This window comes from Ranitomeya imitator, chromosome 3, assembly GCF_032444005.1.
Source record: "Ranitomeya imitator isolate aRanImi1 chromosome 3, aRanImi1.pri, whole genome shotgun sequence".
Classification (NCBI taxonomy): domain Eukaryota; kingdom Metazoa; phylum Chordata; class Amphibia; order Anura; family Dendrobatidae; genus Ranitomeya; species Ranitomeya imitator.
The window spans coordinates 85,076,322-85,101,753 of record NC_091284.1 but is presented as its reverse complement, the minus strand read 5'-3'; the positions used below and the strand labels follow the sequence as shown (position 1 = coordinate 85,101,753).

At 46.3% G+C, this 25,432-nt stretch overlaps 1 protein-coding gene across 2 annotated transcripts in view; it reads right to left on the bottom strand.

The window, feature by feature from the left end:
- MOSPD2 (motile sperm domain containing 2) overlaps nt 1-25,432 on the bottom strand; it is a 172,551-nt gene that overhangs the window by 117,797 nt on the left and 29,322 nt on the right. For both annotated transcript variants that reach the window (XM_069761043.1, XM_069761041.1), the window contains exons 4-5: nt 20,739-20,825; nt 12,496-12,650 (exon numbers count right to left, since the gene is read on the bottom strand). In XM_069761043.1, coding sequence (XP_069617144.1) covers nt 12,496-12,650; nt 20,739-20,825 — 242 coding nt within the window. The remainder of the gene's footprint in view (nt 1-12,495; nt 12,651-20,738; nt 20,826-25,432) is intronic.

Sequence of the window (25,432 nt, the reverse complement as noted above, 5' to 3'; positions counted from 1 at the left end):
ATATACTATGGAGCATCTTATCGGGCCATAAACCATAATGGAGCAGTGTACGGGGGCATATACAATGGAGCATCTTATGGGGCCATAAACCATAATGGAGCAGTGTACGGGGGCATACACACTGGAGCATCTTATGGGGCCATAAACCATAATGGAGCAGTGTACGGGGGCATACACACTGGAGCATCTTATGGGGCCATAAACCATAATGGAGCAGTGTACGGGGGCATATACCATGGAGCATCTTAAGGGGCCATAAACCATAATGCCTCCAGTACCATCTCTATGCTGACGACACCCAACTATACACTTCTTCTCCTGATATCACGCCTGCCTTATTAGAAAACACCAGTGATTGTCTTACCGCTGTCTCTAGCATCATGTCCTCCCTCTATCTGAAACTAAACCTGTCAAAAACTGAACTCCTCGTGTTTTCTCCCTCTACTAACCTACCTTTGCCTGACATTGCCATCTCCGTTTGCGGTTCCACCATTACTCCAAAGCAACATGCCCGCTGCCTTGGGGTCATCCTTGATTCTGACCTTTCATTCACCCCCCACATCCGATCACTGGCTCGCTCTTCTTACCTGCATCTCAAAAACATTTCTAGAATTCGCCCTTTTCTTACTTTCGACTCTGCAAAAACTCTTACTGTTTCACTTATTCATTCTCGTCTGGACTATTGTAACTCTCTACTAATCGGCCTCCCTCTTACCAAACTCTCCCCGCTCCAATCTGTCCTGAATGCTGCTGCCAGGATCATATTCCTCACCAACCGTTACACCGATGCCTCTACCCTGTGCCAGTCATTACACTGGTTACCCATCCACTCAAGAATCCAGTACAAAACTACTACCCTCATCCACAAAGCACTCCATGGCTCAGCACCACCCTACATCTCCTCTCTGGTCTCAGTCTACCACCCTACCCGTGCCCTCCGCTCCGCTGATGACCTCAGGTTAGCATCCTCAATAATCAGAACCTCCCACTCCCGTCTCCAAGACTTTACACGTGCTGCGCCGATTCTTTGGAATGCACTACCTAGGATAATACGATTAATCCCCAATCCCCACAGTTTTAAGCGTGCCCTAAAAACTCATTTGTTCAGACTGGCCTACCGCCTCAATGCATTAACCTAACGATCCCTGTGTGGCCTATATTAAAAAAAAAAAAAAAAAAAAAAAAAAAAAAAAATTAATTAACTGGTTCATGCAGCTTTACATGAACACCCAAGCCTTACACTATGGCTGGTCCGAATAACTATAGCAATTGTTACCATCCACCTCTCGTGTCTCCCCTTTTCCTCATAGTTTGTAAGCTTACGAGCAGGGCCCTCACTCCTCTTGGTATCTGTTTTGAACTGTATTTCTGTTATGCTGTAATGTCTATTGTATGTACAAGTCCCCTCTATAATTTGTAAAGCGCTGCGGAATATGTTGGCGCTATATAAATAAAAATTATTATTATTATTATTATTATTATAATGGAGCAGTGTACGGGGGCATATACAATGGAGCATCTTATGGGGCCATAAACCATAATGGAGCAGTGTACGGGGGTATATACTATGGAGCATCTTATCGGGCCATAAACCATAATGGAGCAGTGTACGGGGGCATATACAATGGAGCATCTTATGGGGCCATAAACCATAATGGAGCAGTGTACTGGGGCATATACTACGGAGCATCTTATGGGGCCATAAACCATAATGGAGCAGTGTACGGGGGCATATACAATGGAGCATCTTATGGGGCCATAAACCATAATGGAGCAGTGTACGGGGACATATACCATGGAGCATCTTATGGGGCCATAAACCATAATGGAGCAGTGTACGGGGGCATATACAATGGAGCATCTTATGGGGGCCATAAACCATAATGGAGCAGTGTACGGGGGCATATACCATGGAGCATCTTATGGGGGCCATAAACCATAATGGAGCAGTTTACGGGGGCATATACAATGGAGCATCTTATGGGGCCATAAACCATAATGGAGCAGTGTACGGGGGTATATACTATGGAGCATCTTATCGGGCCATAAACCATAATGGAGCAGTGTACGGGGGCATACACACTGGAGCATCTTATGGGGCCATAAACCATAATTGAGCAATGTACGGGGGCATATACCATGGAGCATCTTAAGGGGCCATAAACCATAATGGAGCAGTGTACGGGGGTATATACTATGGAGCATCTTATCGGGCCATAAACCATAATGGAGCAGTGTACGGGGGTATATACTATGGAGCATCTTATCGGGCCATAAACCATAATGGAGCAGTGTACGGGGGCATATACAATGGAGCATCTTATGGGGCCATAAACCATAATGGAGCAGTGTACGGGGGCATACACACTGGAGCATCTTATGGGGCCATAAACCATAATGGAGCAGTGTACGGGGGCATACACACTGGAGCATCTTATGGGGCCATAAACCATAATGGAGCAGTGTACGGGGGCATATACCATGGAGCATCTTAAGGGGCCATAAACCATAATGGAGCAGTGTACGGGGGCATATACAATGGAGCATCTTATGGGGCCATAAACCATAATGGAGCAGTGTACGGGGGTATATACTATGGAGCATCTTATCGGGCCATAAACCATAATGGAGCAGTGTACGGGGCATATACAATGGAGCATCTTATGGGGCCATAAACCATAATGGAGCAGTGTACGGGGACATATACACTGGAGCATCTTATGGGGCCATAAACCATAATGGAGCAGTGTACGGGGGCATATACAATGGAGCATCTTATGGGGGCCATAAACCATAATGGAGCAGTGTACGGGGGCATATACAATGGAGCATCTTATGGGGCCATAAACCATAATGGAGCAGTGTACTGGGGTATATACTATGGAGCATCTTATCGGGCCATAAACCATAATGGAGCAGTGTACGGGGGCATATACAATGGAGCATCTTATGGGGCCATAAACCATAATGGAGCAGTGTACTGGGGCATATACTACGGAGCATTTTATGGGGCCATAAACCATAATGGAGCAGTGTACGGGGGCATATACAATGGAGCATCTTATGGGGCCATAAACCATAATGGAGCAGTGTACGGGGACATATACCATGGAGCATCTTATGGGGCCATAAACCATAATGGAGCAGTGTACGGGGGCATATACAATGGAGCATCTTATGGGGGCCATAAACCATAATGGAGCAGTGTACGGGGACATATACCATGGAGCATCTTATGGGGCCATAAACCATAATGGAGCAGTGTACGGGGGCATATACCATGGAGCATCTTATGGGGGCCATAAACCATAATGGAGCAGCGTACGGGGGCATATACCATGGAGCATCTTATGGGAGCCATAAACCTTTATGGAACAGCGTACGGGGACATATACTGTGGAGCATCTTATGGGGCCATCTACCATAATGGAGCAGTGTATGGGGCATATACTATGGAGCATCTTATGGGGGCCATAAACCTTTATGGAGCAGCGTATGGGGCATATGGATGGGAGCAGCAAATTAAAGAACGGTGGCGCAGGATGGGAGCAGTACATGTCAGAATGGAGGCGCAGGATGGGAGCAGCACATGTCAGAATGGAGGCGCAGGATGGGAGCAGCACATGACAGGATGGGGACGCAGGATGGGTGCAGCACATGACAGGATGGGGGCGCAGGATGGGTGCAGCACATGACAGAATGGGGGTGCAGGATGGGAGCAGCACATGACAGGATGGGGGCGCAGGATGGGTGCAGCACATGACAGGATGGGGGCGCAGGATGGGTGCAGCACATGACAGAATGGGGGTGCAGGATGGGAGCAGCACATGACAGGATGGGGACGCAGGACGAAGCAGCACATGACAGGATGGGGACGCAGGATGGAGCAGCACATGACAGGATGGGGGCGCAGGATGGAGCAGCACATGACAGGATGGGGGCGCAGGATGGAGCAGCACATGACAGGATGGGGGCGCAGGATGGAGCAGCACATGACAGGATGGGGGCGCAGGATGGGTGCAGCACATGACAGGATGGGGGCGCAGGATGGGTGCAGCACATGACAGAATGGGGACGCAAGATGGAGCAGCACATGACAGGATGGGGACGCAGGATGGAGCAGCACATGACAGGATGGGTGCAGCACATGACAGGATGGGGGCGCAGGATGGAGCAGCACATGACAGGATGGGGGCGCAGGATGGAGCAGCACATGACAGGATGGGGGCGCAGGATGGGTGCAGCACATAACAGGATGGGGACGCAGGATGGAGCAGCACATACCAGGATGGAGACCATATACCAATATAAATGTTCGCCACCCGGGCGTAGAACGGGTTCAATAGCTAGTATATATATATATATTTATTTTTTTGCCTAAAATACAGAGGTCTTTTAGAGGTCATTTCATCTTGCTTAACTGTTCACTATAACAGTAATTTTTCCCAGGGGTGCCCAATCTTTTACAAAAAAAAAAAAAAAAAGAACTCCCCTAAATGTGCCAGCCTTGAAATTTTATTCCAAAGCTGGTTTCACATGTCCGTGGAATATGGACCGCGCTCAGATCACAAGGCTCGGCCTGACAGTGGAGTCTCCTGACTTCAGTCCATAGCCTCGTAGACATATATTAGGAGGTAGCTCAGGTTAGGAGACGGTCGGGTCTGATCTTCTGATCCGAGCACAATCTGAACAGGGATTGTTCAAAAGCGGCCTGTGAAGTATAAATACTAACATTAAAGGTGATTTTTGCCCATTTGCCACGTTTGATTTCTAGTGATTTGATAATTAATGCCCCTGCCCATCACGATGTCCCTCTCCCTGAATTACGTACTATTAGCACAGGGCTGGACCCCAGTCTGCTAGTAATGCATCACTGTACAAGCACATAGCACCGCATCTCCCCAACTCCACAAGATGAACGACCTTCAGGCGCCGTCCTTTTAGAAATAGATCACTTCCACTTCAAAACGCAGAAGCAAGGAAAAAAAAAAAACTTCACTTTATCTCCGCAAACTAAAAACCCAGGAGGATTACATATGCAAATGCACATTATCTGGAGAACAACCTCTTCTAATGAAGCCGCTCGCTATGAGAACCGCATTTTATCTTTCTTATTTTTTCTATTTTTTTTTTTACAAGCGATATGGATTTGCTTATTACTATGCAGAAGATATCAGACGCGGAGAGAGCGGGCACTGCCGCAGATTACAAATACAATTATCGCTAAGGTTGTTCCAGGAGATAATTCACAATGGGAAAAGATGCTACGAGTCGGAAATACAAATTCTGGAAAGATTATTTCCCCTAAAATGAGAGAATCACGGGTGAATACAATGCCACGTACTGTCCTATTATGTGAGAGCATTCAGTAGAGTCAGCTTTCTCAGGTTCGTACCCGCGCTGGGAGACGTAGATTCTTTAAAAAGAAAGAAAAAATGGAGAAATATAGGGCAGCACGAAAAAACGTTCAATGTAACGTTTTTTCGCACATCGTGTCCGCCATTTTCTACCGCGCATGCGCGGCTGAAACTCCGCTCCCTCCTCCCCGGACTTTAGAATGGGCAGTGGATGCGTCGAAAAAACTGCATCCGCTGCCCACGTCGTGCATAATTTTCACAACGTGCATCGGTACGCTTAGCGACGGACCCGTACCGACGGAAGTGTGAAAGTAGCTGACGCCGGGGGACGTGACAGACATCGGAATGTGAGTATGTACTGTTTTTTTTTTTTTTTACATTTACAATGGTAACCAGGGTAAATATCAGGTTACTAAGCGCGGCCCTGCACTTAGTAACCCAATGTTTACCCTGGTTACCCGGGGACTTCGGCAACGTTGGTCGCTGGAGAGAGCGGTCTGTGTGACACCTCCCCAGCGACCACACAACGACTTACCAACGATCACGGCCAGGTCGTATCGCTGGTCATGATCGTTGGTAAATCGTTTAGTGTAACGGTACCTTAAGACAGTGTTTTTCAACCAGTGTGCCGCGGCACACTAGTGTGCCGCGACACATGGTCGGGTGTGCCGCGGGGAACGGGAGTCAGCTGTTCTCTGTGCCGACTGTCAAGCTGACAGCCGGCACAGAGAAGCTGCAGCGCGCCGGCTCCCGGAGATCAATTGTACTCGCAGACATCTACCAGCTGCGAGTACAATTGAGGCTCTGACCGCTGGGTCAGAGCGACGCCAGCAGCGTGATCAAGTCATGTGATCACGCTGCTGACGTCACTATCCGGCGCGCAGGAGACAGAAGACACTTGGTGGTAAGTGCTCCTGTGCTGTGGAGCTGAAGACACCGAAGATTCAGCGTGGGGCGGGTTTATGGGGAGTATGTGGGGGGATTTATTAAGTGTGTGGTGTGTGGGGGGATTTATTAAGTGTGTGGGGGGATTTATTAAGTGTGGGGGGGGATTTATTAAGTGTGTGGGGGGGATTTATTCAGTGTGTGGGGGGATTTATTCAGTGTGTGGGGGGGATTTATTCAGTGTGTTTGGGGGGAATTTATTAAGTGTGTGGGGGGATTTATTAAGTGTGGGGGGATTTATTCAGTGTGTTTGGGGGGATTTATTCAGTGTGTGGGGGGGATTTATTCAGTGTGTGGGGGGATTTATTAAGTGTGTGGGGGGATTTATTAAGTGTGTGGGGGGGATTTATTAAGTGCGTGGGGGGATTTATTAAGTGTGGGGGGGGATTTATTAAGTGTGTGGGGGGGATTTATTCAGTGTGTGGGGGGATTTATTCAGTGTGTGGGGGGGATTTATTCAGTGTGTTTGGGGGGAATTTATTAAGTGTGTGGGGGGATTTATTAAGTGTGGGGGGATTTATTCAGTGTGTTTGGGGGGATTTATTCAGTGTGTGGGGGGGATTTATTCAGTGTGTGGGGGATTTATTCAGTGTGTGGGGGGGATTTATTCAGTGTGTGGGGGGATTTATTCAGTGTGTGGGGGGGATTTATTCAGTGTGTACGTGGGGGGGGGCTGGAATTTATTTAGCATGTGTGGGGCAGGGTGCATTTATTCTGTGGAAGGGGATGGATTTATTCTATCGGAAGGGCAGTGGATATATTCTGTGGGGGTGAGTGGGGAGATGGGGGTGGACACAGTAGCGAGGGGAAAAATGTGTGCTGACAGTACTGGGAGCAACGGTGATGGGATGTGTGAGGACAGTATGGGGAGTCGGGGGAATGTGTGAGGGGGGAATGTGTGAGGAGGAAATATGGAGAGAGCAAAGGGGTATGTTAGCAGGGGGGGGATGTACAGGAGGAGGCTATTAGAAATGTGTGCAGACAGTATGGGGGGATGAAAGTGTGAGTGGACACATAATAGATACTGAGTAGTGTGAGGGTAACAGCCAGGAGGAGACAGTATGCCAAGTAGGAGGAGTGTAATGAAGGGGCACAGTAGAGAGACTGGGCTCTCTATGAGGGACACCGTATGAGAAGGCAGTGTGAAGTATGGAAAAGAGAGAGAGGGTAGTGTGGATGGCATGTACCATAAGAGGGACAGTGAGGGTCATATTATGTGCTGGGAATAAAGTGAGAGGCAATTATTTACTCAGGGGCTCAGCCTAGGGCAGATATTGTTATTCCGGAGCATTATAATAACACTGCTATCTTTAAGGGTGTTGTGTCGGGATGTGCTGCAGAAGACAGGAGAAGATGGAAGTCTGCAGAAACGAGCTCTGCCGGTGGATGAGAAGAGTCATCATGGCATCTGGACAAGGTGAAGATGAAAAGAAAGAGGCGACTTCACAAACAACGTCATCTATCAGGTACCTGGATGTAAATGTGTTTTTTTTGTGATACTAATTCTCATTTTTATTTGTTAGGAACATTAAAGGGGATGTCCAAGGTTGTGATGAGTCTGCAGTCATACTATGTGACTGCAGACTTCTGAATTCTCACAGTGCACACTGCTATCATAATTCTCTGATGTTGGTGATTTACATACATGTGGTCACGTGCTGACTAGACATGTGTGGCCTCATTCAATGAAAATGAATTGACTGAGGCCGGACACGTCTAGTTAGAATGTGGCCAGAAGTATCCAAATCACGTACTTGTGCTGTCATGACCGTCCACTCTGGCCACCGGCAAGGGAGAATCCTGAAAGTGTGCAGTGCTTGCGCTGTGAGAATTCAGAAGCCTGCAGTCACATAGAATGACTGCAGACTTTCATCTCAAACCTGGACGCACCATTTTGTGCCATTTTGGTTGGTGGTGTGCCTCGGGATTTTTTAAGTATAAAAAGTGTGCCGCGGCTCAAAAAAGGTTGAAAATCACTGCCTTAAGACATATTGGGATAGGACCTTGGAGATGGGAATACCCCTTTAACTGAAATTCTGCCAACCATCTGATATTACCAAGATATTTTCCCTTTACAGTCAAATTTAGGGGCTGATTTTTCTAGTCATAAACACTTGAAATTAAAGGCCTGCAATAATGAGAGCTTCTGGATCCATGCTCCCATGGTAACACTGCCTGGCCTGGTGCTTTAGCAACTTTAGACTTACCATGGGACAAATATATTAAATGAGTAAATCTCTTATTTTATCTCTGACTTGGGCTAGAAATGATTGGGCTTTAATATATCCAGTATATCCACTGGAACACTGAGCTAATTCATGGAGCTAAGAAGTGTTGTCATGGGGATACTGGCATAGATTACCGCCTGGCCAGCTGGGCACCAGGTAAATGTACAACTCTGAGAACTTATAACCTTTAATTCACATTAAATGTCACATTTTGGTTTAGTGCATTAGAACACAACTATGCTTAAAGGGGTATCTCCATCTCCAAGACCCTATACGAATATGTAGCAGGTGTAAATATAATAATATTAGCAAATACCTCCAATTAGAAATGTAGTATAGTTTTTCTGATTCGCTATGTCTCTTTCCTCATATGCAGGCATTGGAGGACCTTGGGTATCCATGGGTACGACCACTGGTATACTGACAGTTAGTTGCTAGTGGTTGTAACCATGGATACCCACGTTCCTGCAATGCCTGCACATGAGGAAAGAGACAGAGAATCAGAAAAACTATACTACATTTCTAATTGGAGGTATTTGCTAATATTATTATATTTACACCTGCTACATATTGGGATAGGGTCTTGGAGGTGGGAATATCTATTTAAAGGCTGCAGCTTTAATGCACGGGTGGAATGGGAAGCCAGCTACAATCTCTAACAGCAGCATTTAAGCGGTTAACAGCAGTAGGTAGATCGGAAACTGCTTTTGTTAGAGGCATATGATGGCTGAAAGACAGACATCATCTGCCAAGAATGGGGTAGGCTCAGCTCCTGAGCCCGCTCCATACACCCGGCGTACATCTATGGTGCTCATTTCCAAGACGTTAAAGGGGTATTGCTATCTTAGTAAGTGATGGCATTTCACTATCACCATCTTTTCTTTAGAAGCTATCACCTAACCGTAGATTAAGCAGTGGCAGCGCCTGTACAGCACAGTCACCATCAATCATTCTATGCCAGAAAAAAAGCGAGCGTTGTACTAAACTCTCTCCAGCAGCTCCGTAGACAAAGAATGGAGCAGCAGTGCACATGCCCGGACACCACTCAATTCAAAAGGGGTATTTCAAACCATTTTGCTTGGCATGAGTGAGGGTTCCCATGTTGGGTTGGTGAGAAATCCAAAAGAATGGAATAACCCATTAATGATCTCTACCAGGGCTGTGAGTAAGCCAAACCTCCGACTCCAGATGCTCAATTTCCATGACACCGACTCAGACTCCACCAAAACAGGCTCCGACTCCATGACTCCTACTCCACAGCCGTACCAGAGCTTTGGAGACGGTAAGCCAAACCTCCGACTCTGAATCCTCAATTTCCATGACACCGACTCAGATGCCACCAAAACGGGCTCCAACTCCGACTCCATGACTCCCACTCCACAGCCCTACCAGAGCTGTGGAGACAGTAAGCCAAACCTCGGACTCCTCAATTTCCATGACACCGACTCCGCCAAAACGGGCTCCGACTGACTCCACAGCCCTACCAGGAGACAGTAAGCCAAACCTCCGACTCCTCAATTTCCATGACACCGACTCCGCCAAAACGGGCTCCGACTGACTCCACAGCCCTACCAGGAGACAGTAAGCCAAACCTCCGACTCCTCAATTTCCATGACACTGATTCCACCAAAACAGGCTCCGACTGACTCCACAGCCCTACCAAGAGACGGTAAGCCAAACCTCTGACTCCTCAATTGCCATGACATCGACTCCGACTCCACAGCCCTGATCTCTGCACGTTCGACCGCTGGGACCACCACCAATCCTGAGAATGAAGTTGGCTGCACCATAGTGGCGCTCCCTACTGTGCAGGAAACTGCAGCCGGCCTAATTCACTCCAATGAAGCTGCGCAGCGACAACGGCCAGCAATGACCCTGTGCAAAACTACAAAGGGGATGGAGTACAAAAACAGCACAGAGCCTCCTTCATTCTCACCATTGATGGGAATTTCCCTTTAAATTCAGATGCAATATTTTTTTAGGAAAAAAAAAAAAAAAGGGTAAACCCGTGCAGATCCTAAATCTACAACTGCATTTGTAATTATTGCAAGAAATAGAAACTTAAAGCAGAAAAGGTCATTCCTTCCATCAAGGGGAATAGCTTCACAAAAGATAAAAATGACTCAAAAGCTTTCCATTCTCCGCCAGATTTTTGATGTGTAAATGTGTACACTCCGCTAAAGGTTTCAGATTGTACGAAATCTTGATTTATGCGACACCGGCGCGCGATCCCTTCACAACTAGATTACAGATACTTTATGAACAAATCTTCACGGCCTTCAAAGCCTGCTTTAATGTTGATCCTACCGAGATGTGGGACTCTCTTCAAAACACATTAGCCCAGCGTGAGATATTAGATAAAGCGCCTCTCAAATCTTCTTAGATTAAAAATAGGTTCTTAATAGGTGCAAAAGGGGAGAACTCTTAGTGTGAATTAATATCCTAATATATCTCTGTATTAGTCACAACCCTTATATCAATAGTCTGGCAGCTAGTCATATAAATAAATACTAAAAAAACAATGGCGGATTTGAGTAGGTTTATCTTTTCCAAAATTAAATAAATTTTTCCAATTTCCAGTGCATAAGATGGTAAAGTGAACAGTGTCATACTCAACTATAATTTGTCCCTCAAAAAACACAAATTCTCGTGTGGCCATGCTGGTGGGAAAAAGACAAAAAAAAAAAAAAAATATGGCTCCTGGAAAAAAAGATTGCAAAATACAAAGAAGTGAACCTAGCCCTGACGGGGAGGGTTTACAACTATAAAACTTTCCTTCCTTTCCTATCATTGTCTCTCAAATTCAGAGGTAGCCGAGCTGAAGTACCGACATTGGCCACTAGGTCACATCGCATTCTCCTAACCCCGGGTCCGTTTGCCCGAATTATTGCTGATGCTGCTGTGATCACAGGACTTTATTAACTAGCATGTTCTCCCTAAAAACAAAAAATAATTTCTCCTTATCTGTTTTGGCATGGTGTTTTGTATATTTTAGCGCTCACGTTCAGCTTGGGAATGAACAGCCTAAAGCATTTATTTGTTAATTTTAGATTAGAAACTTGAACATGAATGGCATCGTGGTGGCATAAATGCAGCTAGGTTTGCATATGAGGGGGCACAGGAGGCCCCCATGGCAGTGCCGAGTTTGGAGGTAAATGCCTTTATGAAATGTAAATATGTTGTGATTGAGTACAAATTCTAAAAGAGACAGTATCAACTCAGACATATCAAAGCATTTATTTGTTCATTTTAGATTAGAAACTTGAACATGAATCGCATAGTGGCGGCATAAATGTAGCTAGGTTTGCGTATAAGGGGGCACAGGAGGCCCCCATGGCAGTTCCCTGAGTTTGGAGGTAAATGTCTTTATTAAATGTAAATATGTTGTGATTGAGTACAAATTCTAAAAGAGACAGTATCAACTCAGACATATCAAAGCATTTATTTGTTCATTTTAGATTAGAAACTTGAACATGAATCGCATAGCGGCGATATAAATGTAGCTAGATGTACTACTCTCATTCAGCGTTTCAGAGAAGATCTACTCTGAAAACCCATCCGGGGACCAGACTAGTCCGGCGTTGCCCCCAGGCCGGCTATTCCCAGCGCCGCTGTAGCTGATCGACAGATCTCTCCCCTCCCTTCGTACATGATAAAGAGACACCTAGCAGTTACCTGCAGCGGCACTGAGAACAGCTGTCAGGGGTCAGAGCCAAATTAGTCTGGTCTCTGGCTACAGTCCCCGGACAGATCTTCAAGGTGTACTTTACTGAAATGTCGGAGCGTTTTGCAGAGTAATATACCGGGCTGCATTTGCGCTGGTCAGCAAGAATCATCCGCCAGATTCCCGGTAACTTCGAGAGGCTTTAAGATTGACCATGCACGGATTGCCAAATAATACAGAAAATTACTAACAGATGAAAAAACGTCACACAGTCAACATCTGATGAATATCGATAACTTACCACATTACTCAGTCCACACTCCGCCATGTCAAACACAACCGTCAAGAGTTTTCCCGGCTCCCTTTTGGCGTAGCGCTCCAACCAAAACGCAACACATTTCTTCTTGTCTTCATTTGTTTTATTATCACGTACATGGAGCTTCACTCGGAGCCAAACTACACAGATACAGATAATATATTTATGTTATTAGTTCACACTATTTTCATTATAGGGAACCAGTCATCTGATACATGCTGCCCAACCCGCGGGCAGCCTGTACCAGCCTCTGGCTGCATGAGCATATCCATGTACCATGCTGTTGATAGCCGCCAGGGTCAGCGACATACTACTGACTAGTCACACAGGCGGGAACCCCGTGGCTTCTCGACGGCCGCTGATGGTGACTGATAAGCCTTTGCCCTGTTTGCGCGTACAGCTATGCCCATGGGCATCTATCAGCTGACAGGTTCCCTATAAACAACATGGAGCTTATATAAAAAAAAAGTCGTAATCCAAGTGTTGTAATGATAGAACATTAGGGACTTTTTAATTAAAGCATATTATAAAAAGATTTGATTATAACAATCAATATTAATTCCAGACCACCCCTTTAGCCAACCAATGAAAGTACGTCTAAACACGGTGGATTTTTTTAAATCAAAATTTCAGTATAATAATGGTATACTGTGTATATCTACCCCCAAAAATAATGTTCATGTGTTCAAATGAAGCTACTTGGCCCCATCATTCAGGAGGACAAAGCAGAAAAGGCCCAGAAAGACCCCATTCTCAACTCTCCCATACACAGCAGCGCTCCTTCTGCCTAGTGCTCCTGTGTTCTGTAGGAGGGTCCTCACCAGATATGACTTATCCCCGGGGGATGATCTGATCAGCAGTCTAAAACTGGACAAGCCGAATTAAAATTTCCCCCCAAAACTGAATTGTTCGTGGCTCCCGTATACAAGTTGGCCGAACCCATTAATATTGGCAGGTTCGGTGGACATTAGTCTGAACTGGACGCTTGAGGTATTTGTAAAATTAGGTAAGTACAATCTCGAATGAACAACACATAAATTACACTGTGCCATTATGTACTAAAAACTAGTCCAAAATCCAGAAGTAGCATGTGAAAAATTAAGTACACCCTTACTTCTTCCGAAGGAATTAAGAGGGTAAGTATTAGCCAGGGCCAAGTAATTGTTCATCAGAAAGTGTAACCACCACTATAAAAGCAGAAGTTTTGGCATTTTGCTGGTTCAAAGCATTCAGATGTGTGTTAGCACAATGCCAAGGAGGAAAGATATCAACAATGATCTTGGAGAAGCAATTATTGCTGCCCATTAATTTCGGAAGGGTTATAGGGCAATTTTCAATCAATTTAGAGTTTATTAAGGAGAAATATTATTCACAAGTGGAAAACATTCAAGACAACAGATGATTCAACACATCATCTGCAGCAATCACGTGGGATGAGAGGTCATCACAGGAGGCCATGCTCCAGAAAAAAAAAAAAAAAAAAAAATCAGCAGAATCCACACAAGGAGTCCTCCACATGACATTGCAAAATATACACTGCTCAAAAAAAATAAAGGGAACACTAAAATCCCACATCCTTGATATCTCTGAATGAAATACCGTATATACTCGAGTATAAGCCGACCCGAGTATAAGCCGACCCCCCTAATTTTGCCACAAAAAACTGGGAAAACTTATTGACTCGAGTATAAGCCTAGGGTGGAAATGCAGCATTTACCGGTGAATTTCAATAATAAAAATAGATCATTATTGCCCCATAGCTGTGCCATATAGTGCTCTGCACCGTTCATTATTTCCCCATAGCTGTGCCATATAGTGCTCTGCACTGTTCATTATTGCCCCATATAGTGCTCTGCGCCGTTCATTATTGCCCTATAGCTCTGCCCCATATAGTGCTCTGCACCGTTCATTATTGCCCTATAGCTCTGCCCCATATAGTGCTCTGCACCGTTCATTATTGCCCTATAGCTCTGCCCCATATAGTGCTCTGCACCGTTCATTATTGCCCTATAGCTGTGCCATATAGTGCTCTGCACCGTTCATTATTGCCCTATAGCTGTGCCCCATATAGTGCTCTGCACCGTTCATTATTGCCCTATAGCTGTGCCATATATAGTGCTCTGCACCGTTCATTATTGCCCTATAGCTGTGCCCCATATAGTGCTCTGCACCGTTCATTATTGCCCTATAGCTGTGCCACATATAGTGCTCTGCACCGTTCATATTTCCCCATAGCTGTGCCCCATATAGTGCTCTGCACCGTTCATATTTCCCCATAGATGTGCCATATAGTGCTCTGCACCGTTCATATTTCCCCATAGATGTGCCATATAGTGCTCTGCACCGTTCATATTTCCCCATAGATGTGCCATATAGTGCTCTGCACCGTTCATATTTCCCCATAGCTGTGCCCCATATAGTGCTCTGCACCGTTCATATTTCCCCATAGCTGTGCCCCATATAGTGCTCTGCACCGTTCATATTTCCCCATAGAAAGCTCTGCCATTGTCGCTGCTGCTGCTGCAGTAAAAAAAAAAAAAAAACATACTCACCTCTCTTGATTGCAGCTCCCAGCGTCTCGTTCTGGTGTCCGGTCCAGGCGTCTCTCCGCTCTGACTGATCAGGCAGAGGGCGCCGCGCACACTATATGCGTCATCGCGCCCTCTGACCTGAACAGTCCGAGCGCAGAGACGCCGGGAAGATGGAGCGGCGCCCGGCGGCTGGAACGTGGACAGGTGAATATGACATACTTACCTGGTCCTGGCGTCCGGCTCCTTCCCCCGTACAGCTGTCTTCGGTGACCGCTGATAGAAGAAGAACTGCAGCACCGAAGACCGTGGGACTGTAGGGGGAGCTCCAGGATCGCTGGAAGCAGGTAAGTATGCCTCAGCGCCCTTACCCACCGACCCTGCCACCCACCTTGACTCGAGTATAAGCCGAGAGGGGCACTTTCAGCCCAAAAATTTGGGCTGAAAATCTCGGCTTATACTCGAGTATATACGGTACTCCAGTTGCAAATTTGTATTAATTGCATAGTGGAATGTGTTCAGAACAATAAAACATAATTATCAATGTACATCAAAATGAATATCCCATGGAGGTCTGGATTTGGAATGATACTCTAAATCAAAGTAGAAAATCAAATTACAGGCTGATCCAACTTCAGTGGAAATGCCTCATGACAAGGAAAAGATGCTCAGTATTGTGTGCGGCCTCCACGTGCCTGTATAACCTCCCTACTGTACAACGCCTGGGCATGTTCCTGATGAGGCGGCGGATGGCCTCCTGAGGGATCTCCTTGCAGACCTGGACTAAAGCATCTGCCAACTTCTGGACAGTCTGTGGTGCAACGTGACGTTGGAGGATGGAGCAAGACACGATGTCCCAGATGTGTTCAATTAGATTCAGGTCTGGTGAACGGGTGGGCGAGTCCATAGCTTCAATGCCTTCATCTTGTAGGAACTGCTGACACACTCCAGCCCCATGAGGTCTGGCATTGTCCTGCATTAGGAGTAACCCAGGGCCAACTGCACCAGCATATGGTCTCACAAGGGGTCTGTGGATCTCATCTCGGTACCTAATGACAGTCAGGCTACCTCTGGCGAGCACATGGAGGGCTGTGCGGCCCTCCAAAGAAATGCCACCCCACACCATTACTGACCCACTGCCAAGCCGGTCATGCTGAAGGATGTTGCATGCAGCAGATCGCACTCCACGGCATCTCCAGACTCACGTGTCACATGTGCACAGTGTGAACCTGCTTTCATCTGTGAAGATCACAGGGCACCAGTGACGAAGTTGCCAATCCTGGTGTTCTGTGGCAAATGCCAAGTGTCCTGCACGGTGTTGGGCTGTAAGCACTATCCCCATCTGTGGACGTTGGGCACTCCTCATGGAGCCGGTTTCTAACAGTTTGTGCAGACACATGCGCATTTGTGGCCTGCTGGAGGTCATTTTGCAGGGCTCGGGTAGTGCTCCTCCTGTTCCTCCTTGCACAAAGGCGGAGGTAGCGGTCCTGCTGCTGGGTTGTTGCCCTCCTACGGCCCCCTCCACGTCTCCTGGTGTACTGCCCTGTCTCCTGGTAGCACCTCCAGCCTCTGGACACTACGCTGACAGACACAGCAAACCTTCTTGCCACAGCTTGCATTGATATGCCATCCTGGATGAGCTGCACTACATGAGCCACTTGTGTAGGTTGTAGAGTCCGTCTCATGCTACCACGAGTGTGAAAGCACAACCAACATTCAAAAATGACCAAAACATCAGCCAGAAAGCAACCGTCAGGAGTTTTCCCGGCTCCCTTTTGGCGTAGCGCTCCAACCAAAACGCAACACATTTCTTCTTGTCTTCATTTGTTTTATTATCACGTACATGGAGCTTCACTCGGAGCCAAACTACACAGATACAGATAATATATTTATGTTATTAGTTCACACTATTTTCATTATAGGGAACCAGTCATCTGATACATGCTGCCCAACCCGCGGGCGGCCTGTACAAGCCTCTGGCTGCATGATCACATCCATGTACCACACTGTTGATAGCCGCCAGGGTCAGCGACATACTACTGACTAGTCATACAGGCGGGTACCCGGTGGCTTCTCGACGCCCGCTGATGGTGACTGATAAGCCTTTGCCCTGTTTGCGCGTACAGCTATGCCCATGGGCATCTATCAGCTGACAGGTTCCCTATAAACAACATGGAGCTTATATAAAAAAAAGTCGTAATCCAAGTGTTGCAATGATAGAACATTTGCACAACAACATGCAAAATTGATTGTCAATCAGGGTTGCTTCCTAAGTGGACAGTTTGATTCCACAGAAGTTTGATTTACTTGGAGTTATATTCTGTTGTTTAAGTTTTCCCTTTATTTTTTTGAGCAGTGTAGTTTTGGTTCATTAAAAATGCTTCCTCCAACTGCACAAACTAAAAGCTATTTACAAATCAAACACAAAGCAGCTATAACTTATAATAACATCTAATAACTACAAACACAAACTCTGTCACTGACAAGTACACACTCAACTAGTTCTCATCCGACTAACTGCAGGGAAACAAAGACTCCAGTCATGGAGGAGAACAAGGTCCGACCTCAGGCTCAGTCACAAGACTATTGTGTATTCCTGGATAAAACAAGGCGCTAATGAAATATCACACAGATTTCGGTCTGCACCAAGTGGAACATTATCATCCCTACGAGAGGAAACAGCGGCATTGATGTCGGGTGTTTACATGACCGAGCTTGTATTTCACCCATCTCACGTCTACTGAATTCTTCATTCTACCAAACTGAGAAACCACAATAATGAATCTATTGGGCAGTGACCTCTGCTATATTCTTTGTGGCCCGGCATTCACTTTATGGACACGATGTGAAAGAGCCTCCCATGAAGTTTTTTTGTATGTGCCGGTCTCCTCCGGGATCCAGTGTCATTCAGCTCCTCTTCTCAGTGACGCCACCGTTCTCCACACTCTTTGGGTCATGCTGGGTTCCAGAGGTGTATCTAGCGTTTCTGGCACCCGGGGCAAGAATTCATTTTGGCGCCCCCCCCCCTCCAAGGGCATATGCCCCCCGTCAGCCCCATCATTGCCCTCTCCTCCCCCCCACAAACACCATTCACTTCTCTGCACATTCCCCTGCAGCGCGATACACACACACACACACACACACAATACTGAGACACACACATACGCACACACGCACATACACACACACACACACAATACTGAGACACACACATACGCACACACGCACATACACACACACACACACACACACACACACATACATTCACACACACTCACATACACACACACACATACACACTCACATACACACACTCACATACACACACTCCTCTCACCTCTCCTCGCGCTCTGCGCAGCTGCTCCATCGCCTTCCTCTGACACAGCCGGCCGCTGAATGATGACGTCATCCAGCGGCGCGTCTGTGTGAGAGGAAGCAGGAAGAAGACAGATCGTGCGGCTGGGCAGTGGAGCTGCGGGGATTTCTCCCTGCCCGCCGCAGCCACTCTGCCGGGGCTCCCCTCCCCCTCTGCACACACTGGGAGCCGGCACTCTGCAGCTTCTATGTGCCGGCTGTCAGCTTGACAGTCGGCACAGAGAACAGCTGACTCCCAGTGCGGGGGGCGGCAAAATGCAGCCGCCGGGGGAGACACTGCGGACCGCCGAATTAGGTGGCCCGACTGCGCCCCCCTGCCGGCTGCGCCCGGGGCAAATGCCCCGGCTGCCCCTCCCTAGATACGCCACTGCTGGGTTCTGTGTGACCCGTAAGTGACTTTTACACTGTAAGTCTATGGAGCGAGAGAACAAGGCTCAGAAAGAGACTACATAGACTAACATTGTAAGAGAGACTTCTGGGTCACGCAGAGAGTGAGTGGGAGAGTCTGAAGAGTGGTGATGTCACTGAGAAGAGGAGAAGACCGGAGGAGTCGGCTGTACTTCAATACATTAATACACACAACACATTACAGGCATGTATACGCAGATTTTGTGAAAAAAGAAACGTCAATGGAGGGATTCTTTAATAGCGGTAAGACAGACATGCACTAATGCTATACTATATAAATATATAATGTAGGGCTGAGAGATTTAAATTTAAAGACAGTTTTAGACTTTAAACTCAATTTTCTTTTTTATTGTGGGTGAGTGTCAGTAAAGGTGTGTGGCCATCCTCAGGTCATCAAATCTACTATAATCTACATCAGAAAGTGATGTAAATCTACTACAGCGTAACCTGTTCACACTTGATGATAGAAATATATGTCATGGAACGTGTCAGAGTCTTTGAAGCAGGCTCAGGACAAGACCTGCTCCACACATGGCAAATGCTAGGAAAGGGCAGCTGGTAACAAAGGATGGAGGCAAGGGGTCACGGCAAATGCTAGGAAAGGGCAGCTAGGTAACGGAATGGAAGTGACAGGTGAGGGGTCACGGCAAATGCTAGGAAACGGCAGCTGGTAACAAAGGATGGAGGCAAGGGGTCATGGCAAATGTTAGAAAAGGGCGGCTGAGTAACGGAATGGAGGTGACAGGTAAGGGGTCACGGCAAATGTTAGAAAAGGGCGGCTGAGTAACGGAATGGAGGTGACAGGTAAGGGGTCACGGCAAATGTTATAAAAGGGCGGCTGAGTAACGGAATGGAGGTGACAGGTAAGGGGTCACGGCAAATGCTAGGAAAGGGCAGCTAGGTAGCGGAATGGAAGAGACAGGTGAGGGGTCACGGCAAATGCTAGGAAAGGGCAGCTGGGTAACAGAGGAAGGAGGTGGCAGATGAGGGGGTCATGGCAAATGCTAGGAAGGGGGAGCTGGGAAATGGGATGGAGGTGATAGGTGAAGGGTCAGAACCTTTATTGAAGTTTATGGAGGGTATATATCAGAGGTCAGAAGACACAGGGGAGCAAATTAAGAAGAGAGCACATGTGAGAGCGTTAACTCTTACCTCCCCTCCTACACAGAGAAGACAAAAAAAATACACAACACTGAGTGGAGGAAAAATCTAACCCTCTTACACACAGAAGAACAGGAGTTTCTGAGAACATACAGAGCCCTGAAGAATAGTGGAGGCAGAGGAGAGGGCAGGGATGCAGTATGGCTTCCAAACCCCCCATACATTTTCCACATCAGAGAGGAGTGCTGCATAGGCAGAGGCAGGTGTTGGGAAGTACTAATGGTGCACTTTGTGGCCATCTCTTGGACCTCCACAGATCAGAAGAACATGGTTGTGGTTGTCTAGGCCGGAGTAGATGAGGTAGTGAGGCAGCCATGCATGCATCTGGTTATTATTATTGTACTTTGTGGGAATATTGAAACACTAGGTGTAAGGCAGATGGTGAGGCTGAGAATGTTTCTATCCTCTCTCTGCTTTAAAGGGAACCTGGCAGCTGATCCTGCCCAATCCGTGGCAGCATGTATCAGGCACGGCCTGTGTATTCTCAGTCTGGTATATTTGACACTGAAATGCTGCGGTGTTTCACAGAAAAACATACTTTAAAAGGCTCTGGTTGTGCTGTAGACTGGTGGGACAGGCGGGTTCCTGGTGGCTTCTCCCCGCCCGCTGCCCGGGAGTGACAGGTCTCTGCCTAGAAGAGCACTTTTAAAGCATGTTTCTATGAAATGCCGCCATAGATTATGTGAATAAAGACATTTTTGAATGATTGGATTCTGAAAAAGATGAAGCCGTATGTAAGCTCTGCTTTATACTTACATAGTTTGTTGCCTTCTTTATCGTAGCCATGCAGGTAGGTGGCTCCAACATCAAAGCACCACCTGGGTAGAACAGATTCACTCAGATCTGGGAAAAAGAACAAAAAAAAAACTTATCAACTTCAGAGCAAAAATTCAAACGTCACTAACACAAGATGTACCCAGAACCAGGCTCTTTTCACACATTTTGGCTTCCATAAGTGCATATGCTAGAAAAGCTCCAACACTGCCTGAACTGGTTTCCATCAGGTGGATCCAGTGCATATGGTGAACGGATACTGCAGATATAGGAACAGGATTCTGGATCCCTCTACAATGGGACATAGTGCTAGGGCAGACAACTCTCGGCACCTAAAGTACAATCACCCTTTAAGTGCAACATATTGTGACAAACACGTACAGTTCACATCTATGGAAAAGGCCATGTCATAAACCAACAGTAATAAAAGTAATACTTTTGTGCCCTAATGGAAGTCTGATAATCATCTACAGAGTACAGCCATAGATTGCTGTAGACCCTGATCATAAAGATAATGTCACGGTGAAAGGAACTTAAAGGTGTTGTCTGGGAATATTTTTATTTTCTTCTTATGGGGCTAAGAACTGACAGGCAAGTAGTTGCTAACTACATGTCTGTTGTGCCCGACGCCGGCTTAGAGCGACCACAGATTAACAGAGCAGCTCTTCCTGTTTCAGGAAGCTGACGAGGGGATGTAACTATCGTCATCATGCTGATCGATAGCCGGCTCCCCGCAGCTATGCAGCGGGGAGCCGGCTATCAATGATCATGATATCAGCAGTCATGGCCCGTCAACAGAGCAGAACGGAAGTGAAGCTGCTGATCTTTCCAAGTCACCAGAATCCTTGGAATTGCCAGAAGGAGCGAGTTGTGATGGCTCGGAGTTGGCAAAGATCGGAACTGGGCACAACAGGCAGGTAGGCAGCAACAGTAAATTCTTAGGCCCACAAGAAAAATTAAAATTCCCAGATCACTCACTTAAGGGGAACAAACGCACAATCTCTCCAATCAGGACAGAGCATTGTTGGAGTTCCAGAGCCACAATCTCAGGAGCACTTAGGATCCCCAGCGATCAGTCAGTAATCACCTATCCTATAGATTGGGGTTAACGTTTTGTTTTTTTTAATAGGTAAAGGCCTATGAACCCTACTTGGCTTCATCTGAAAACAGATCTACAATAATTTGCACTGCAGCCATTGTATAGAATGATAGTTACATATTCCCTGTACTTCCTAAGGGACAGATCCCTATCTTGGGTGGATGTCTCCTGTTTTTAATGGACAGGAAACTTGTTGGAAGATTGTGACGGTCTGAGCTCAGAAGTAGAGATATGAAGCCGTGGCACACAGCCCGCCTTGTGAGTCCGCGCCTTCATGTTCTTATGAGCCCGGTTCCTAAGCTTGGCGCTAAGTCTAATCACCGCATACCTTCAACATTAATTTCACTTGGAGGAATTCCAAGAATCAATTAAAAACACATGACCGCCAAGCTAAAAAAACATCCTGGAGAGTCTGGCATCTCGTTCCGTTCATTAGCCCAGGAGCTTATTAGCAAAGTACAATAATCGGGTGCTAGAGACAAGTCCGCGGTCTGTAAGAGCGCAGCACCGTGCACATTACTGGCTTGGAGAAGGGAACTGCACGGATTCTGCTAGTGTAACATCGGGTCAAAGAAAAGCTAGGCCATAATGCAATAACCAAGTACACCCCAATCAATCAATCCCTTTAATTTTCCTGAAGTTTTTGGACATTTGTTTATGCGCAGTTCTCTTAAGGTCCCGCCACAGCATTTCACTTGGGTTGAGGTCCAGATTGTGCCTCGGCCATTGCGGCACCTGGAGTCTTTTCCTTTTCAGCCATTCTGATGTAGATTTGCTGGTGCGCTTAGGATCCTTGTCCCCAGTTTTGGTCAATCTTAAGCTTTTTGGTAAATGACCCCACATTTGACATTTTACAGAGGATTTTATGGCCGACTCACTGACTACAAGGTGCTCAAATCCTGTAACTGCAAACAAGCCCAAATCATCACCCCTCCGCCATTGTTCTTCACAGTAGGTATGAGGTGTCTGTGTGAATATGATAAGTATGCAGGGCATTATGGTCTACCCAAAGGACATTGTTTCAATGTTGCCAAACAAACCATGTTTGTTCAGTCTTTCTAATTGTGCTGTTATGAACCTGAACATCTAGCATGCTAAGTGGGACTTTAGAGTCTCAGCTGTAGCTCTTGGGTTTTCAGCAATTTCCCCGAGACCTTGGGGTGAATATTGCTGGATGGTCCACTCCTGGGAAGATTGTTAACGGTCTTTAACCACTTACCGACATCCGCCATACACGTACGGTGCAAGTCAGCAGAGAGCAGGATCATGGAGTGAGCTTGTCGCATACCCAGCAATACCTAAATCTCTGATTTGGCCATACAGAGTATGAACCCAGGCAGTCAAAGAAGTTTGGGAGGGGAAACAATAACACTACCATTCACATATTCTCACCCTATTAAACTGTGAAGGTTTGTACCCAAGAAACACAATTGGAATCCCCGCTCAACGATGGCTAGCCCTAAAAGGTCCTATAATGCCCTATAAAACCATGACCAAAGGGATTCTACAAGATCGCCACCTATGAACCTCAATCAACTTCAGGAGAAAGGTAAATCCCTCAATTTCCCAGTTTTATAGGGCCTCTCAGGGCTAGACATCTTTCAGCAGGGGTGCTAATTGTATTATTAGGGTACAAACCTCTGTGGTTAGGTTCGGTGGAGAATAGGTGAATGGTAGGGTTATTGTTTCCCCTCCACCATTTTGACTGACTGGGTTCATACTCTGCCACGACAGATCTGTATGACAAAATCAGAGAATTGGGCCAGTGGTTTGTAAATGCCTGTAGCCGGGCTTCAAAGGAGACACTGACTTTTACTATGTGCAGCAATAGTGTGGCATTACTGTGCTTTGTACAAGCAATCAGACAATTTATTTGTTATTTCTATTTATTTTTCCAAAAATTCCTATTTTTTTCACCACTAAAATAATTAAAAAAGCTGTCCAAGTCTCGAATCGCTGTAATTGTACTAATGAGGAGACTCACATTGCCCGGTCATTTTTATCACACAATGTACGCTGTAAAAATAACGCCCCGAAAAACGAGTCAGAACTGTTTATTTTCCACAATGTCACTGCACCTGTATTTTTTCCTCATTTTCCAGTACATTATGTGGTAAAATGAATAGTGTCATTCAAAAGTACAACTTGTCCCGCCCAAAAAAAAAAAAGCCCTGATATGGCTACGCAGGCAGAAAATTAAAAAGGCAGGAGATCCTCACTTACACAAGGTGCCACCTGGCTGCTTTTACAGCTACAGTAAAGCAGGTGCTGAAGATAATCACTGTGTGGAGTCCAAGATGGGCGAGTGTCACGAAATCCTGTGAGAAAATGTCATGCCTTCTGGGAGGAAGCTGAAACTTGGACCTTAGAACAGGAGCATGCCTCAAAGTCCACCAAGGGTTGCTTTCATTCTAGGTCCTGAAGTTTCTGTGGTGGTCATTAGAGTTGAGCCGGGTAACTGCTTGTTCGGAAAGCTAAAGCACTTACCGAATAAGCTGCTGAGGTAACCCGGCGTCCTGCATGTGTCACGGCTGTGTGTCAGTCACAACACATGCATGGAGAACCCAACAAACAGATTAAAAATACAGACTTTAGTCAAGAAATCAACAAGCGCCGGAGCTTCTTTCCAATGTCGTGCCCTTTTTTCTGCTCGTTACCAGTACCCCTTATGGCAGCACCAGTTCTACTAAATAATTGCTCTACCTCGTTATATAAACCCTCCAATGGTCCTCTATGTTAATTTAGAAAAATAGAAATACCGTGTGACAAAAACATTTTAGGGTATGTTTCCACGTTCAGGAAACGCTGCGTTTTTGACGCTGCGTAGAGCCGCAGCGTCAAAAACGCAGCGTCCAGATGTTACAGCATAGGTGAGGGGATTTCATGAAATCCCGTCTCCACTATGCATTAAAACACGCATGCGGCATACCCGCAAAAATGCACATGCGGCGCGTCTTTTAAGAACACAGCAGGTCCTTACATTGCAGAAAAAACGAAAGGACAGTGCAAGTGACCTGCCAGTGACCTCTGGTGCAGATTTGGTCAGGATTTTACCTGCATAAAATCCTGACCAAATCCTGATGCAATCCTGAACGTGGACACATACCCTTATACAAAAGGTCCAAAGATCAGCAGCTGAACCACAGCCCTAAAACCTATGGGCTCGCTGCCTTCAGGCCATGCTCCAGCTCTCCCGAGTCCCACAGTATTGCCGTACATAGTGCGGTATATAAATGGCAGTAGGATATCCTACAAGTAAATCATTATACAAATGACTACAAATCAGCAGATGAGTAATGTTACAGGGTGCAGCACTTATATGCATACAAGAGCAGAAAATCCATATAAAAAAAACTGACACTACTCCCATCGCCCAGCTCGCCTTAACGTGCATCTGCAGAACTTTTCTAATTTATTTCTTTTTATATATATACACCGCAATGCTTTTTTTGGTTTTCGTCTAAAAATAAATAGTCAAAGGCAAATATTGTGCAAACAACTTTTATAGGTTGCTGTAAGGAACTTTTCTATTCAAGGATATCTGGAGGTTATGAAAATGACTAATATAACAAAGGGA